The sequence below is a fragment of the Phyllobates terribilis genome, unplaced genomic scaffold, assembly GCF_046119375.1.
Source record: "Phyllobates terribilis strain yellow unplaced genomic scaffold, ASM4611937v1 Scaffold_1__5_contigs__length_1240528914, whole genome shotgun sequence".
NCBI classification, from domain to species: Eukaryota; Metazoa; Chordata; class Amphibia; order Anura; family Dendrobatidae; genus Phyllobates; species Phyllobates terribilis.
The window spans coordinates 920,626,373-920,643,320 of NW_027362761.1; the positions used below are offsets into that span (position 1 = coordinate 920,626,373).

At 46.9% G+C, this 16,948-nt stretch overlaps 1 protein-coding gene across 2 annotated transcripts in view; it reads left to right on the top strand.

Annotated features, from left to right (window-relative positions):
• Window positions 1-14,960, top strand: part of LOC141171968 (uncharacterized) — a 121,685-nt gene extending 106,725 nt beyond the window's left edge. The window contains exons 8-10 of one of the 2 annotated variants that reach the window (XM_073655709.1): window positions 5,525-5,727; window positions 12,301-12,466; window positions 13,665-14,960. In XM_073655709.1, the coding sequence (XP_073511810.1) occupies window positions 5,525-5,727; window positions 12,301-12,466; window positions 13,665-13,859 (564 nt within the window). In that variant the 3' untranslated portion in view covers window positions 13,860-14,960. The remainder of the gene's footprint in view (window positions 1-5,524; window positions 5,728-12,300; window positions 12,467-13,664) is intronic. The other variant, XM_073655718.1, reaches the window with a different exon arrangement.
• Window positions 14,961-16,948: the final 1,988 nt, after the last annotated feature.

Here is a 16,948-nt window from a genome sequence, read left to right on the forward strand (position 1 = left end):
GTTTCTTTTGGTTGAGTTTAAAAGGTGGCTCAATGTCCTCAATGTCAGTCCTTCAACACTTAATTGCCATTAAAATAGGATTTGGGTAGTTTTAATATAGAGCAGCAATAAGTGCCCCACCGCTCCTTGAAACGCTCTACAATTTGCTTATTTGTAAAAAATATTTAATATTATTATTAGTTTATATTTCCTGTTTCAACATAAATTTGCCAGATTACAGACAACATTCTGTATTATTCACTGTTTTAGGTAAATCTAATCTCTAAATATTTACGCAGCAGCCTACACCACTCCCATTGTGTCTCTTACTGTCTAATTAAATTTTTGCCTGAAATTCACTTTAATTTATAATAGTATTTGAAAGTGTTGATGAGCGATATTAGGGTGATAGCAACTAGGGTAAAGTGAAGTTTATGTCTTCTTGCAACAGAAACTGCAGAAAGAAATACTGCGTTTGCCGTGTAGGTACCACATTCACAAGCTAATTATTGAAAGCGTGTTTGATAAATTGTGGCCGGAATCAAGAGGTCCAAATATAAAGTTTTTCAAGAGATTTTCGGCTGCCTGGAATCAACTGGATAAAACCAAGTTTTCGGCTGGAATGGAAGATGACAGTTTCAACTGAGCTAGGTCCACTTAAGGAGTGTCTAGTTGAATTTTGCACCAGTCAGCTTTCACAATGCCATCCAAGAGATTATTAGAAGGAATTGTTAACACTGGCATTCCTGTTCCTAGGTTCGCCTGCAAACCCAGACACATCAACACTCCAAGCGCCTACCATCGGGCCCGATGGATGGGCAAAGTGATATACGCTCTAAAGATCTTCATGTTTCGTCACCAACTTCTTTTGACTTTGACCTAGTTAAAAAAAAATTCGTCAATTTTGCACTTTTACTGTATGCTTATACTTGAAGGCTTGGTACTTCTGTCAGATCCCTGACACATCAGTGTGAGATGACTTGACATTACTGCAAGAACTTGTAGCATACAAAGGAATCAACGCACTTGTTGCTGAGGCAGCAATAAAAACTTACAACATACACCTGTGGTACCTGAGTTATGCTGGGTCTGGCATTTATTGACAGTGTCTGCTCAACTCTCGTGCAGATTCATCACTTCATGTCGTTACACAAAAAACTGTTCACTGCACTGGAAATAAATCAAGATTATCTTCATGAAGATCCTTGTCTGTGGCACACTAATGCAAGTTACATCGATGAATCCTCAAAAGTCGCTGGATTGAAATTCGAGAATGATGCCACTGAACGCTCCACTGCACTCATGAGTACACTCAATTCATCACTGAGCACTCAAGAAGACCAGAAGCAGTTTATTCTCCAGTGTGTGGAGAAGCATTGCAATGACTATCCTAAACCAAATAAAGTGTGTTTCGTTAAAAAAGTGAAACTATCTGCATTTATGTGCTCTGTGTATACATATATGTCTGTATCTGTGGAAAAAGTTAACGCAGTAGCAATGTGACAAGCATAGTAGCCAAGGAAGAGGGCAATTCAAAGCACCAATGAACTACATGTTAAAAGGCTCATGAGGTATTACCTGATGGTCCAGAGATCTAAGTGTGTGTGTGCCACGCTTAGATCTCTGGACTACCAGGTAATACCTCATGAGCCTTTTACCATGCTGTTCATTAGTGCATTGAATTGCCCTCTTCCTTGGCTACCATGCTGTGTAACATTGCTACTGCGTTAACTTTTTCCACAGACATTTATACCTGTGCACAGGTATTGTCGATAATATTGCCGATCGCGCTCATTTAACTGCCTGAACTCAGCTCTTGTAAATGCATCCTAAATGTTTGTATGTGATGGAGCAATATATTAGCTTTTGGGGCCTTACTTTAACTTTTGCCCAGGGCTGTCTAAAGCCAGCTGTAACGGGCTGGGTGATGGAACTGTTGTGCTGTGGTCCAAGGAGAGCCCGGAGGGGCGTAAGTAGGGGCCTTACCAAGTCCGACCTCAGATGTACAGCAGCTTGACGACTCCATGATCCGAGGACAGACAAGGAAGGTGGACCAGGTGCTATTCCGTGACTGACCTCGGGTGGGTGGCAGCTGACCCCCAAGGAACAGGAGGCAGGCACAGGCGGGCACGGCTGGTAGACAGGCAGGCTGGCACGGCTGGTAGACAGGCAGGCTGGCACGGCTGGTAGACAGGCAGGCGGGCACGGCTGGTAGACAGGCAGGCGGGCACGGCTGGTAGACAGGCAGGCGGGCACGGCTGGTAGACAGGCAGGTATATGGAAATAAAAGCACTGGGACCTGAGAACTAACAAGAGTGTTAGGAAACAAACTTACAACGTTCCACAGGCACCTCCATGTTGGAGGAGATGTTTTAAATAGTCAGTGTCCTCCGTCCATTGGCCAGGGATACTTTAGGACGGCACGCGCGGCTTCAGGCAGTCATTGCCTGCAAAGGATTCTCTACAAAGTATTAAAAATGGACATTTTATTTATGGTAAAGTTAATTTGTCCAATTTCTGCTGAGCCCCTGAAATAAGGAGGCTTAGTATAAAAAAGATTGCAACTCCTAATCGTTTCACAGGATATTTTTGTTCAACCCCTTTAATTAAACATGAATGTCTAAACTTCAACTGCATCTCAGTTGTTTCATTTTAAATTAAAAAAAAATAGTGGCATGCAGAGCCCAAATCATTAAGATGCGGTCACTGTCCAAATATTTCTCACCTAACTGAATAGTAGTCATGATGTATACAGATATCTTGGACAGCATTCACCTTTCAAGAGAGTAAACTCACTCAAGAGCGTCAGTGCTTAGTCATAGTAAGGGCTCATTCACACATCAGTTTTTTTCATGCACGAGTGTTATCCATTTTTTTCACAGCTAGCACTCATACCTATGACAGTAAATAGTTCTGTTCACATGCTGATGACTCGCCCAGGGGAATGGGGATGACTCGGTACCCGGGCCTTTAGCCTTGGGGATGTCGCGGTGGTCGGCTCCCGGGGCCCGTACCCTGGGGTCTCTCCTTAAAAGGGTGGTTATTTGCTAATTTTTGGAAAGAGTTTGTGATGCCACCTGTGGCTTCTGGTGAGGATCACCAGTGCTGCGCAGTCCACTGAGGCCGGTGATAAGGCAGCTCGATGGTATAGCTCCCCACAGGTGGAGCTAGGCCTCAGGGCAGTGTATGACGGGGAATGCAGGACAGATGAGACCCAGCCGGGTCAGAGCAAGAACAGGGACAGACACGATAGTCACTTCAGTACCTTTTACTGATGGAAATTCAGGCACGTCCCGGAGCACTGTAGGGTGAAGGATGCATGTCAGGATCCTCCCCAATGAGCGGGTTTTGGGCCTCCTGTCTCTTGCCTCTGCGTAGTAAGTTTCTGACCTGCCTGGAGCTAGGCCTAACTTTGTCTCTGTCCTGCGCTGGCTGACCTTATGGTAGGGCCTTTTCTTTGAGTACACGCACCTTAGCTGCGGGCCTATGTGTCTCCTGGCTCTGTTACGTATCAGCACTTTAGCGATCCTGGACTTGTAGTTCTCCAGGGATTCCAGTCTTACTGGGTCATAGAGATCCCGGTAAACTTTGGACCCGGTGTCCGGTAAATTCTTCGGGGTGAGCTAGATAAGCTCCTCTGCCCCCTATCTACTAACTCTCCACACGCCTTCGGCCTACTCGGGCCCTCACTAGGCTACTCACACTAACGGCAGCTTGCCGCGCTTCACCGATCTTATGGTGCCGGCACACCTAAAGCTCACTTCTCTGAGCTACAACTGAGTCTGGACTGTGCTCCACTGCAGACTGACCTCTCTCAGGCTTCTTTACTGCAGGAACTCTCTCAACAGGTTTGCTCTCTGTCGACTCCAGTCTAGACCAGACTAACTGCTGCCTGGCTCCACCTTCTCTATTTATCTATCCCTAACGGGCTCCCTCTGGTGGTCTGAGGTGGAAGGTGGAGATGTGTGAATGGTTATGGGGGCCTCTTGTGGAGGAATCCATCAATGCACACTTCCAGGATCTGTGATACCAAGCGCAGCTGGGCGTTACACTAGATTTTTTCCTCATACCAAGTGGTCATTGCAAAATTGTGGAGACGTTGTCACGGGTGTGTCAGAGGTGACAGACAGTCACCCTGCAGTTAGTTGCAGGAGATCTCTACATTTAGCATTAGAGGCTGTCTCTGGGACCCAGCGGCTACATCCCTCTGGCTAATTAACACCCTGCCTGGGTGTATAAATACCTGCTGTGTTTCAGAAGGAGGTGCCAGTGATATTCATTACTACCTGTGAAAGCTTTAGCTTGGGGACTTGTGCGCATTTGTCTGGAGTTCGTCTAAAGCTAAGCAATTTCTCTAATTTCACTAAGTGTTTAGTGGAGATCGACTAGTGCTTATCTCCTCAATTCCCTAGCCTTAGTCATACGCCAGGGAAAGACAGGGTGAGGCACGCGTGCGGCGATTGGTGAAGAGCCAATACAGGGATGGTAGGGGAGACAGGGTGACGCTAAATCAACCTATGAGGTCTCAACTTCTCCCCTTTCTCTAGAGTCTGGGCTCCCTTTCCCTCTTCCCTTCGTGTTGCACTAAGTCTTTCCCACACCTTGCATGACAGACGTGTCCGATATATTCATCTGAGTTTTGGATCAAAATCGGTAATGCAGTCTATGGGACAGTGAAAAAAGTTTGACAGCATTCAGATGCCATCCGTATGCTGTCCATTTTTCAGTGTCAGATAGGAGAAGGTGGAGAAACTTTTTTCTTTTTTTTTTTTCATCAGTGGAAAATCTGATGAAACTCAGTCCGTTTTTCTTGTACGTCAAAAAAATTGACACCTGAATGAGGCCTAACATCTGCCAAAATACCAAGACACCAACATTGTTCATAAATCCTGCTTGCAAATTCCACCAAACATTGTATGTATACTCAGCCTTTCTGTTTATTTTGGGTTGGGGAAGGAATAGGCCAAACATTGTCAGACTTACCAGGTTCTCCTGGACTCAGGGGCCCCATAGCATCTACGAAGTTCAACAAAATGGACTACCCTGAAGGTGATCCCAGTGCCCATGGGTGATTCTCTCGTTCTCCGGTGAGCCAGTCTGTCCCTGAAGCGAAATGTGCATCAAACTTTTGAAGCCATCTTGTTAGTCAATAACTGCATAATCAACATTTTGCCCATCAGCTAATGAATGAAGCCAAATAACCTGCCCCATCATACATGATACCAGCACATAGGGAGGAGGAAGCTGCCTGCCATCTGAAGCCGTGCTAGAGTGCCACAGGGGAAAATATGAACTTCTCCAATCATACCACAGCGATTGAAATTGAGCAATCTGTGACATTTTGAAAATTAATTTTTTTTTTTTATTTTATTTTATTTTACACTTGCACATCACAAAACAAAAGATAACTGTTTTAGTAAAGGATCATTGGTATCCATTTGAAAAAAATATTTAGTTTTTTATTCTGCACCAATGTGACATTCAATGTTAGAAATATTTTTCAGGTAACTGATGATTTTTAATAATGCATAATGTTTTCTTTTAGGCTATCAATTTTAATGACTGGAGAAATGGTAAAAATCCTCTAAGCAGACTGTGTCATACCTGTCATCTTGTGAAGCCTTTGCGTTCAAAGCACTGTCGCGTGACAAACCGCTGTGTGACTCATTTCGATCACTACTGTCCTTACGTCTACAATGATGTCGGTCAGCGCAATAGGTTTGGATGCTCTTTCATTCACATTAAACTGTGAGGTTTGTAGCATGAAACTCAATTAATCTTTAACTTCCTACATTGATTTCTCAGTGAGAGTAGTGCTAATGCAGGAAGCACTCATTTTCCTTTTCGTTTTAAGACCCCAGAGCACCAGAAAAAAGATTTGGTCTCTGTTTATCAGAAAATGATCTGTAGCTTTAAAAAGTATATTTGTAACGGGTCTGGGAGGCGGAACCTCTGAGCTACTATACAAGGGGGCGGTCCTTGTAAGGGAGCGGGTGGCGACCAGGGAAGACGGGCAGGCAGTCACAGCAGGTGACCGGGACAGTCTCTGAGTGAACGGGCTGGAGATCACGGCAAGTGACCGGGGCAGTCTCTGGATGAACGGGCAGGAGGTCACGGCAAGTGACCGGGGCAGTCTCTGGATGAACGGGCAGGAGATCACGGCAAGTGACCGGGGCAGTCTCTGGATGAACGGGCAGGAGATCACGGCAAGTGAACGGGGCAGTCTCTGGATGAACGGGCAGGAGGTCACGGCAAGTGACCGGGGCAGTCTCTGGGTAAAGGGTAGGTACGACCTGTGATGGCAGAGCCTCCAGGTAGGCTAGCAGGCAGGTAACAGGTGTGCGCTCCCAGGTGAGCGGGCAGGAGTCTCTGGAATGGCAGGTGGTCACAGCACGTGACGGCGGAGCCTCCAGGTAGGCTAGCAGGCAGGTAGCAGGTGTGCGCTCCCAGGTGAGCGGGCAGGAGTCTCTGGAATGGCAGGTGGTCACAGCACGTGACGGCGGAGCCTCCAGGTAGGCTAGCAGGCAGGTAGCAGATGTGCGCTCCCAGGTGAGCGTCAAGCTGGTCCATAGACAGACTGACAGGAGTTGGAGGGCAGACCGTCAGACCTCAGGCTAGCAGGCAGGTAGCAGAGGAGCGCTCCCAGGTGAGCGGGCAAGCTGGTCCTTAGACAGACTGACAGGAGTCGGTAGGCAGACCGTCGGACCTCAGGCTAGCAGGCAGGTAAGCAGAATATCAGGCAGGAATCAGACAGCAAACTGGCAGGAATCTGGCAGGTAACTGGCAACGGGACCTGAGGGCTGAAGCAGAGTAGTGAACAGTGCAACAACATTGCTCGGGCACCTCCATTTTGGAGGAGGTGCCTTATATATGGTGAAGTCCTCCGGCCATTGGCCGGGGACTCCTTAGGACGGCGCGCGCGGCCCCTTTAAGAGGGAGGGAGCGCGCGCGCGCGCCCTAAGCACAGTGGCCGGGAAGGAGCGCGCGCTGCCAGCAGAGCGGGAGGAGGACGCCGGGCTCGGAGCAGAGGGGTGAGGGGAACAGCGTCCCTGCCTAGCAGAGGGCAGGGACACCGGCGCTACAGTACCCCCCCCTTTAGGCCCCCCCTTTTTTAGGCCAGAGAGAAATTTAGCTAGGATGAGAGGGGCATGGATGTTCTCCCGGGGCTCCCACGTTCTCTCTTCAGGACCAAACCCCTTCCAATCTACTAGAAAAAAGGTCTTCCCTCTTACACTTTTGGTGGCCAGAATGTTCTCTACCTCAAATTCGTTTTCAGCGGAAACCGGAGCAGGAGGCGTACCTGTAGACTTGGAAAAAGAGTTAAGTACCACAGGTTTGAGGAGAGATACATGGAAGGAGTTAGGCATCCGCAAGTTGGCCGGGAGTTTCAATTTATAGGCCACCGGGTTGATCTGACTGATGACCTCCAGAGGACCGATGAACCGAGGCCCTAACTTATAGGAAGGAATCTTGAGCCGGACATACTTGGATGAGAGCCAGACCTTATCCCCTGGACGGAATTGAGGAGGATCCAGACGTTTTGTCAGCATGTCTTTTCATACGCTCGGATGACAGAAGGAGTGCGGATCGGGTACTCTCCCATATGGAGGAAAATTTGTTAACAAGAGATTCCGCAGCCGGATTGTCCACCGAGGTGGAGACGGGAAATGGGATCCGAGGATGCTGACCGAAGACAACAAAAAACGGGGATTTGGAGGAAGATTCGCTCTCGTGATTGTTGTAAGAAAATTCGGCCCATGGCAGGAGATCCACCCAGTCTGAATGGTGGGCATTAACGAAGTGCCGGAGGTAACTGGTCAAGTTCTGATTGATCCGCTCCACTTGACCATTAGACTGTGGGTGGTAAGCGGAGGAGAAGTCCAGGGTGACGTCTAGCAGTTTACAAGTGGCTCTCCAGAAGCGTGAGGTGAACTGTACCCCACGATCCGACACGATGTGGAGGGGCAGGCCATGAAGACGGAAGATGTGGCAGATAAAGTCTTTAGCCAGCTCGGGTGCAGACGGGAGGCCTGGCAGGGGAACGAAATGAGCCATCTTGGAAAAGCGGTCAGCGACCACCCAAATGACCGTACAACCGGCAGAGACGGGGAGATCAGTTATAAAGTCCATTGCTATATGCTGCCAGGGGGCAGCAGGTACTGGGAGCGGAAGGAGGCGACCGGCTGGCAGATGTCTCGGAACCTTGTTGCGGGCGCAGGACACACAGGCAGAAACAAAGTCTATTATGTCCTTGTGCAGGGTAGGCCACCAGTAGTGCCGGGTAATAAGCTGGAGGGTCTTTTTCTGACCGGCGTGGCCAGCTAGTTTAGACGAGTGACCCCAGTGTAGGATCTTCTCCCGATCAGGTACTGATACGAACGTCTTACCGGGAGGGAGACGATTTAGACTCACGGGAGCCACCTGCATTACTCTGGCGGGATCGAAGATGTGTTTCGGTTCCTCCTCGAGATCAGACACCAGAAAGGATCGGGACAAGGCGTCCGCCTTGATGTTTTTGTCAGCCGGGCAAAAATGAAGAATAAAATCAAAGCGAGCAAGAAACAAGGACCACCGAGCTTGGCGCGGGTTAAGTCTCTGGGCATGCTGGAGGTAAGCCAAGTTCTTGTGGTCAGTGTAAATTATTACCGGGTGAAGAGCCCCTTCGAGCAGGTAACGCCACTCCTCCAATGCCAGCTTGATGGCCAATAACTCTCGATCTCCTATGGAATAGTTGCGCTCAGAAGAGAAGAGTTTGGAGAAGAAGCCACAAGTTACCATTCTCCCGGAAGATGATTTTTGGGTAAGTACCGCTCCGGCTTCAGAGGAGGAGGCGTCAACCTCCAGGAAGAACTGCTTGTTGCCATCTGGGCGATGCAGCACCGGGGCGGAAGAGAAGGCCTGTTTTAAGGAAAGAAAGGCCTCCTCTGCTTCGGGTGGCCACTCTCTGGGATTAGTGCCCTTACGGGTGAGCGCGGAAATTGGGGCAGTCCGGGAAGAGAAGTGCGGTATGAAGAGGCGGTAGTAGTTGGCGAAGCCCAGGAACCGCTAAATGGCCTTCAACCCCTCCGGTCGGGGCCATTTCTCGATGGCAGACAGTTTCTCTGGATCCATTCGAAGGCCGGTCTGAGAAATAATGTAGCCCAAAAACGGAAGCGAGGTCTGCTCAAAGAGGCACTTCTCATATTTAGCGAAGAGGTGATTCTGCCTGAGCCTGAGCAGGACCTGACGAACGTCTCTCCGGTGAGTCTGGAGATCCGGAGAGAAGACCAAGATGTCGTCCAGGTACACCACTACGCAGGAGTAGAGAAGATCCCGGAAGATGTCATTGACCAACTCTTGAAAGACGGCAGGAGCGTTACAGAGACCAAAGGGCATTACCAGATATTCATAGTGGCCGTCCCGGGTGTTGAATGCAGTCTTCCATTCATCCCCTTGACGGATACGGACGAGGTTGTACGCCCCACGGAGGTCCAGTTTGGTGAAGATTCTAGCCCCCCTCAGACGATCAAATAATTCTGGAATGAGCGGAAGGGGGTACTTATTCTTCACCGTGATCTGGTTAAGGCCTCTATAGTCTATACAGGGACGGAGAGAGCCGTCCTTCTTTTTTACGAAAAAGAAGCCTGCTCCCGCTGGGGAGGTAGATTTCCGGATGAATCCCCTGGCCAAATTCTCCTCAATATATTCGGACATCGACCGGGTCTCAGCAGCGGACAATGGGTAAATACGCCCACGGGGAGGCGTAGTACCGGGTAACAGGTCGATAGGACAGTCGTATGGTCTATGAGGGGGTAATGTCTCTGCCTCCTTTTTATTAAAGACATCAGCAAATGACCAATAGGGAATCGGAAGTCCAGGTAGATTAGTTGGGGTAGGAGAAGGACGGGCGGGATGAACAGGAACCAAACAAGTCTTATGACAGTCCTGTCCCCAGCGAAGGACTTCTCCGGTCTGCCAGTCCAGCACGGGTGCATGTCTCTGGAGCCAAGGTAGACCTAGTAAGAGGGCGTGAGAGAGTCCAGGCAGAACATGAAAAGAGATGCTCTCAGAATGCAGCATTCCCACCTGCAGAGTTACGGATTCGGTGATGAGTTGGATGGGACATGGTAAGAGGCCCCCATCCACAGCAGCGACAGATAATGGTATAGCCAGAGGTTTGGTGGGAATGCGGTATTTTTCTACCAGGGCCTGTGAAATAAGATTCCCGGCCGCTCCAGAGTCAAGTTGGGCTAGTTTGAAATAACGATTCTCCCCGCAGATAATTGAGACTGACAGCAGCAGAGATGGAGAGTTGTCTAGGTCGACCTCTCTGAGCGAACCTAGACACAGGCGTTTCCCGACCTCTCCGGGCAGGTACGGATCCGGTGCTCCTTACTGCCACAGTAGAAGCAGCTCCCCTCGGCACGGTGTAAGTCCTGACGGGTTTTGACCATCTTGGTCTGGTCGACCTGCATAGGCTCAGGAGAGTGTACCTGGGGAGAAACGGAGGGAGTGACGGACTTCTGAAAAGTATGAGCTAGACGTGGAAACCTCCTCTCACGGGTGACTTCTTTGGCACGCTCCTGGAACCGTAGGTCAATCCGGGTGGCAAGAGTTATTAGGTCATCGAGAGTGGTAGGAATGTCTCGACCGGCAAGTTCATCTTTGATACGGCCGGACAGACCCTCCCAGAAGACAGATACCAGAGCGTCGTTATCCCAGGCCAGCTCCGAGGCAAGGGTACGGAACCATATGGCATATTGGCCCACGGTGAGACTTCCCTGACGGAGGCGTAGCAGAGATGATGCGGATGAGGTCTTCCGTCCAGGTTCGTCGAAGACTTTCCGGAAAGCCGTGAGAAAGGCAGGCAAGTCGGACACCAGGGGGTCTCCTCTCTCCCATAGAGGATTTAGCCAGGCCAGGGCCTCCCCGGTGAGATGGGACATGATGAAGGCAATTTTGGCCCGGTCGGAGTTAAACTGGTGGGACAGGAGTTCAAAGTGCAGGGTGCACTGATTTATAAAGCCCCGGGCCTGAGCGGAGTCGCCTCCGAAGCGAGGAGGTGCAGAAAGCCGGGGTCCGGGGTAGGATACCATAGTATTGGTGGGCAGCGGAGCTGCCGGATTGCGAGTCATGGCTCTGGCGGTGGAGCAGTCAGAGTGTCCAGGCGAGTATTGACATTCCGCAGGTGACCCAGGATGGACTCCTGTTGGGACCTCTGACGGGACAGTTCATGACACAGGTCCGAGAGTGAGGGAGCTTGGGTGCCACCGGGTTCCATGGCCCGAGCAAACTGTAACGGGTCTGGGAGGCGGAACCTCTGAGCTACTATACAAGGGGGCGGTCCTTGTAAGGGAGCGGGTGGCGACCAGGGAAGACGGGCAGGCAGTCACAGCAGGTGACCGGGACAGTCTCTGAGTGAACGGGCTGGAGGTCACGGCAAGTGACCGGGGCAGTCTCTGGATGAACGGGCAGGAGGTCACGGCAAGTGACCGGGGCAGTCTCTGGATGAACGGGCAGGAGATCACGGCAAGTGACCGGGGCAGTCCCTGGATGAACGGGCAGGAGGTCACGGCAAGTGACCGGGGCAGTCTCTGGGTAAAGGGTAGGTACGACCTGTGATGGCAGAGCCTCCAGGTAGGCTAGCAGGCAGGTAACAGGTGTGCGCTCCCAGGTGAGCGGGCAGGAGTCTCTGGAATGGCAGGTGGTCACAGCACGTGACGGCGGAGCCTCCAGGTAGGCTAGCAGGCAGGTAGCAGATGTGCGCTCCCAGGTGAGCGGGCAAGCTGGTCCATAGACAGACTGACAGGAGTTGGAGGGCAGACCGTCGGACCTCAGGCTAGCAGGCAGGTAGCAGAGGAGCGCTCCCAGGTGAGCGGGCAAGCTGGTCCTTAGACAGACTGACAGGAGTCGGTAGGCAGACCGTCGGACCTCAGGTTAGCAGGCAGGTAAGCAGAATATCAGGCAGGAATCAGACAGCAAACTGGCAGGAATCTGGCAGGTAACTGGCAACGGGACCTGAGGGATGAAGCAGAGTAGTGAACAGTGCAACAACATTGCTCGGGCACCTCCATTTTGGAGGAGGTGCCTTATATATGGTGAAGTCCTCCGGCCATTGGCCGGGGACTCCTTAGGACGGCGCGCGCGGCCCCTTTAAGAGGGAGGGAGCGCGCGCTGCCAGCAGAGCGGGAGGAGGATGCTGGGCTCGGAGCGGAGGGGTGAGGGGAACAGCGTCCCTGCCTAGCAGAGGGCAGGGACGCCGGCGCTACAATATTCAAGTAAGTTCCAGATCGTACAAGCAATGCTAATACTTGTCATTGTTCTGGGATGTTCACTTTACAGAACCCATTTTGTCGGATTTCTGTTTACCATGTGCATCAACTGCCTCCTCGGTATCTACCTGTGTTGGAACTGGTTTCAAGTCGAAGGTCGGAGTCTTTTAATTGGATTTGGTTTCCTATTTCTTTCCATCATTGGTTTTATTTCGGCCATGATGACTGGAATGTGTGTAAGTATTTGTCGGTTTCCAGATATTTTGGGGAATATATTGAGTTATTATAGTAAGTAAAACAAAAAGAGGACATTTAGGGGAGAATTTATCAAGGCTTTTTTATGCCAGTCTTGGGCAAAGCCTGTGGTGGTAAAGACCCTTTACTTGAGCCAATAATTGCCGAATGAGCTTTTATAGGAATGCTCATTCCCGATTATCTGCAGTTGTAAACATGCTTACAATCACTCAAGCGTTGGCTCATTTTTTGGGTGATTGGACTTTTAAGCATATATTAAAATCATCATCATTGTCAGCACAGCGCACAGTGTAAACAGGACATGCGCTGCTATAACACACACTGTTTTCAGGGGACAGAACAATCGTATTAGTGGCAAACAACTTTAAGATAATCCATCAGCACTCCTTAATGCCCTGAAATCAGCCAATATAATTAGCCCACTTGATGTGCTAAATTTAGGAGGCTCATGCTATCTATCCCTCACAAACTGAAATTTGCACAATTTTACTTAAATTTGTCTTGCACACAAATTATGGGTTACATTCATGAAGGTCTGTTTGCTAGAATACAGGCACAAAACATCTTCAAATGTCGCAAAATTTTCCACAACTCGAAGGTGCCCAAAAAAATTGCGACTTTTGGCGCTTTCAAGCCAGTTTCAGCCAGCTCCACCAAAGCTGGAAGAGCGTGGTGAAGCCCACCCAAGGATTTCATCAAAAGTTGTGGCATAACTTATGCCAGAAATCTTGCTCCAGTCTCTGAGTGGAACCGCATGACACTGATAAGATGTGTCTAATTCATTAAGCGGCGTGCGCCCCTTAATGAATTAGGTGCCTCTTACTCATGCACACGCTTTATTAAGACTGGCTTACAAAACGCCCGTCATAATGCATCGGGCCCTTTGTGATTTTTTATGTCAGAAAACTGGCTTAGAGTCAAGGATAATTTCCATTACCCCTTTAGGGGAGTGAACTGGTCTGGTGCACTAATACAGATGCGGCTACATCAGGAACCTGACCTATTACAGAGCACTAGACCTTTTCCATAACTTCCAGTTATTTAATCGGAGAGTGACGAGCAGCCCTGACAAAAACGTTTCTGCTGTTGGGATCAATGGAAGCCTTAGCAGCTCAACAGAGAGCATCAGGAGGAGAATGGTGATTTATTAAGATATAATATGTGATTTTATGTTTACAGCTATACATGGCAGCCACAAACATAACAACAAATGAGAGAATGAATGCAAAGAAGTACCTTTATCTCATGGACGAGGAAGGAAAATTTTACAACCCATTCGACAGAGGTCTGTTCTTGAACATCCTTGAGTTTATTCATTTAATTCCACCACTTTCTGAAGACAGAATTAGAAGAAAACAAATTAATGAGATATAAACATGCATCTGCTAATCCTCTAGTCACATCTGCGTTTCAGCCTCTGTTAGGAGGCTCCATTAGAGATTCAGTCATTTTTACTGGAAGAAAAAGTGCAGAATGCTGTGCAGTAAAATGAGAGACATCATGGCATAAACACATTAAACTGCATTAAGTTCCCACGATGAGTTATTAGTCAGTTTTTGATGCTGCGTATTTTTGCGGCACAAAAAAATGCAGCATCTTAAAGTTCCAGCAAAGTGGATGAGATTTATAGAAATCTAATGCCCAATGTGCTTTTTATGCTGCGTTACCTGACCTGCCATACGTTTTTGAAATCTGCAACATGTCGGTGTCTCTTGCATGTACACTGAGTTTTATGTGCAGATTTCCCTCACAGAAGTGCATTAGATGCAGAAAATTCACAGGTATAAAATGCATGTATTTTACACATGATTGTATCAATAAAGTTTTGTAAAATCTTAATACCAGAAAGTATCATAAACAAAACATGGCATATCAAAAAGAGACAAAAAATGCACTGTCAAAACGCTATGAAAATGTATGTGAAAAAAACCTCCATAAAAAAGTAACCCAATTTACCTAATAGTTGCAGAAATCCAGCATAAAATCTGTAACATCAAAAACTCACCAAATTCTCATCGTGGGAACACAGATTTATAGTGAATGGGGTCTTTTGGGTGCTGTTTGTGTTAATCATGTTTCCTGCATGATGGAGCAGAAAATTAGAATACCTAATGCAGATATGAACAAGTGTAAAATCTTTTACTGTTTACAAGATATTATTTATACCATTATTTATACAGATCTATTTTTATTGTGTTTTTAAAATAAATTGAATAAAAAAAAGAAAAAGATATTTCATATTCACATTATTTCAATACTCCCAAGGATTTTTAGCATTCAAATAGTATCTAGATCCTACATGAATGTATAATAAATTGGCTGTTAGTCAAGTCATTTTATCAAGATAAAAAGCCAAAAATTACCTGCAGACCTGTCCTTTCAAGCAAAACCTATAGAAAAGCATGGTATTGTTTCCCTTGTCCCGCATAAGAAGGTAAAACAAACTGCTTTTGGTACAAATATCTGTCTAATATGTCCAGGAGCTTTCAAGATTCTCATGCTCTGTAACTTTCCTTCTACTTTTTTTTGAGTATACGGTTTCTTGTCATCAGGATTCTGCAAGCACAATAGGTGTTAGAACTTCCTTTCACATTGCTCCTTCCATTGTCTACACTGAATTGAAAGCCCTCTCTGCCACTACTACTCTGGTCTTTGTTGACTAGCTGCAATGGTCACGTCTATAGCAGTGTTGCCAATCAATGGGCTCAGCAGCTTTGCCGACTTGGACGCAGTGCATCCAACATGATGTCAGCACTGCAGACAATCAACAAATACCAGGGCAATAGCAGAGAGGCAGCACTTGACCTAGCAAGGATGAGTAAACGCTCAGTGTATTGTTTTATATGTCTCTGAGACTATGGAGTTTTAAAAGTGATAAAATGGACAACCCTTTTATGTGAGTAAAACAATTTAAAATAAATAAAAAGTTCTTTAAAGTAAAGAGGTAAAAGTAATTCTTTTATTTTTATGTATTGGAGGTTATATTCCACCCACTTTGTTAAATGTGTCAGTAATCCCAATCAAGCATAACACTAGATTCATACAGTTAAAAGAACAGAAGAATGATATTCATAAAAGAAATCGAACGTGACATGTGACAAACACAAATGTGCCAAGCGAACCCACCTGACTATAATAAGGATTGTTTGGTTTCTGTTATAGTGGCAATCTTGTGATGGAGCCTTCAAGTGTGAACCTAGCCTGATCTGTATTAAAGGAGGTTACCCCCACTATAAAACTTATTGTTTATGAGTCCAGGGTGGGGAATTGAATAAAAATCTTGCATAAATAATATCACGTGTTGGCTGCAGCCGTCACAGTCCGTCTAAGCAGGACATTATTTATGCCTGGATACGGAGGAGGGACACATTAGCAGTGCAGGGTTTATATTCATTTATTTTTCTTCTTCTCCCTGGGTCCATACACAGTAAGTTTTCTACTAGTGAAAAAACATTTTAACATTGTGGTTTACTGATATGTCAATAGGTGGCGATCTTACTCTTTTCACAAACAGATTTGTATAAAGCACATATGCCACCACAGTCATTTTTACTTATTTTTCATACCCATCCTCTAAGAGCTATAGAATATAATAAAAGAAAAACGCAATTCTGTCATTGCTGCTTAGGTTTTACAGCAATCACCATAGAAGACAAATTGACAGGTTAACCTTTTTCTGCCAGTTAGTATAATTTAGATAATGCCATTTCACATAGTCTTTTACTACTTTTGCTATTATTAGAAATAAAAAAAAAAACGTAAAGAAAAAATTAGTGTTTGTGTTGCCATACCGAGACCCATACCTTTATATTGTGATATTATACTGTTATATTGTGATATTATATTATACTGTTGCAGCAGGTTCAGAGACCAACAGACAGACATGTGTCAGGTCAGTCTCAGCCCGCAGCTGTTAGAGGCAGACCCTGGCGTTGTGTCACAGCCATCACATGCCGGGTATGGTGAGTGCTCACACAGTGAGCCCGCTCTATACACCCGCTTTTTTCGTGACATATTGTACCTCATGATAGTGGTAAAAGTTTTTTAATAAGACTTGTGTTTATTTGTGAAAAAATTGGAAATTTGGCAAAAACTTTGAAAATTTCACAATTTTCAAACTTTGAATTTTCATGCCTTTAAACCAGAGAGATATGTCACACAAAATAGTTAATAAATAACATTTCCCACATGTCTACTTACATCAGCACAATTTTTGAAACATAATTTTTTTTTGTTAGGAAGTTATAAGGGTTGAAAGTTGCCCAGCAAATTCTCATTTTTCCAACAACATTTTTTAAACCATTTTTTTAGGGACCATATCTCATTTGAAGTGACTTTGAGGGGTCTATATGACAGAAATACCCAAAAGTGACACCATTCTAAAAACTGCACCCCTCAAGGTGCTCAAACCACATGCAAGGAGTTTATTATCCCGTCAGGTGCTTCACAGGAACTGAAGCAAT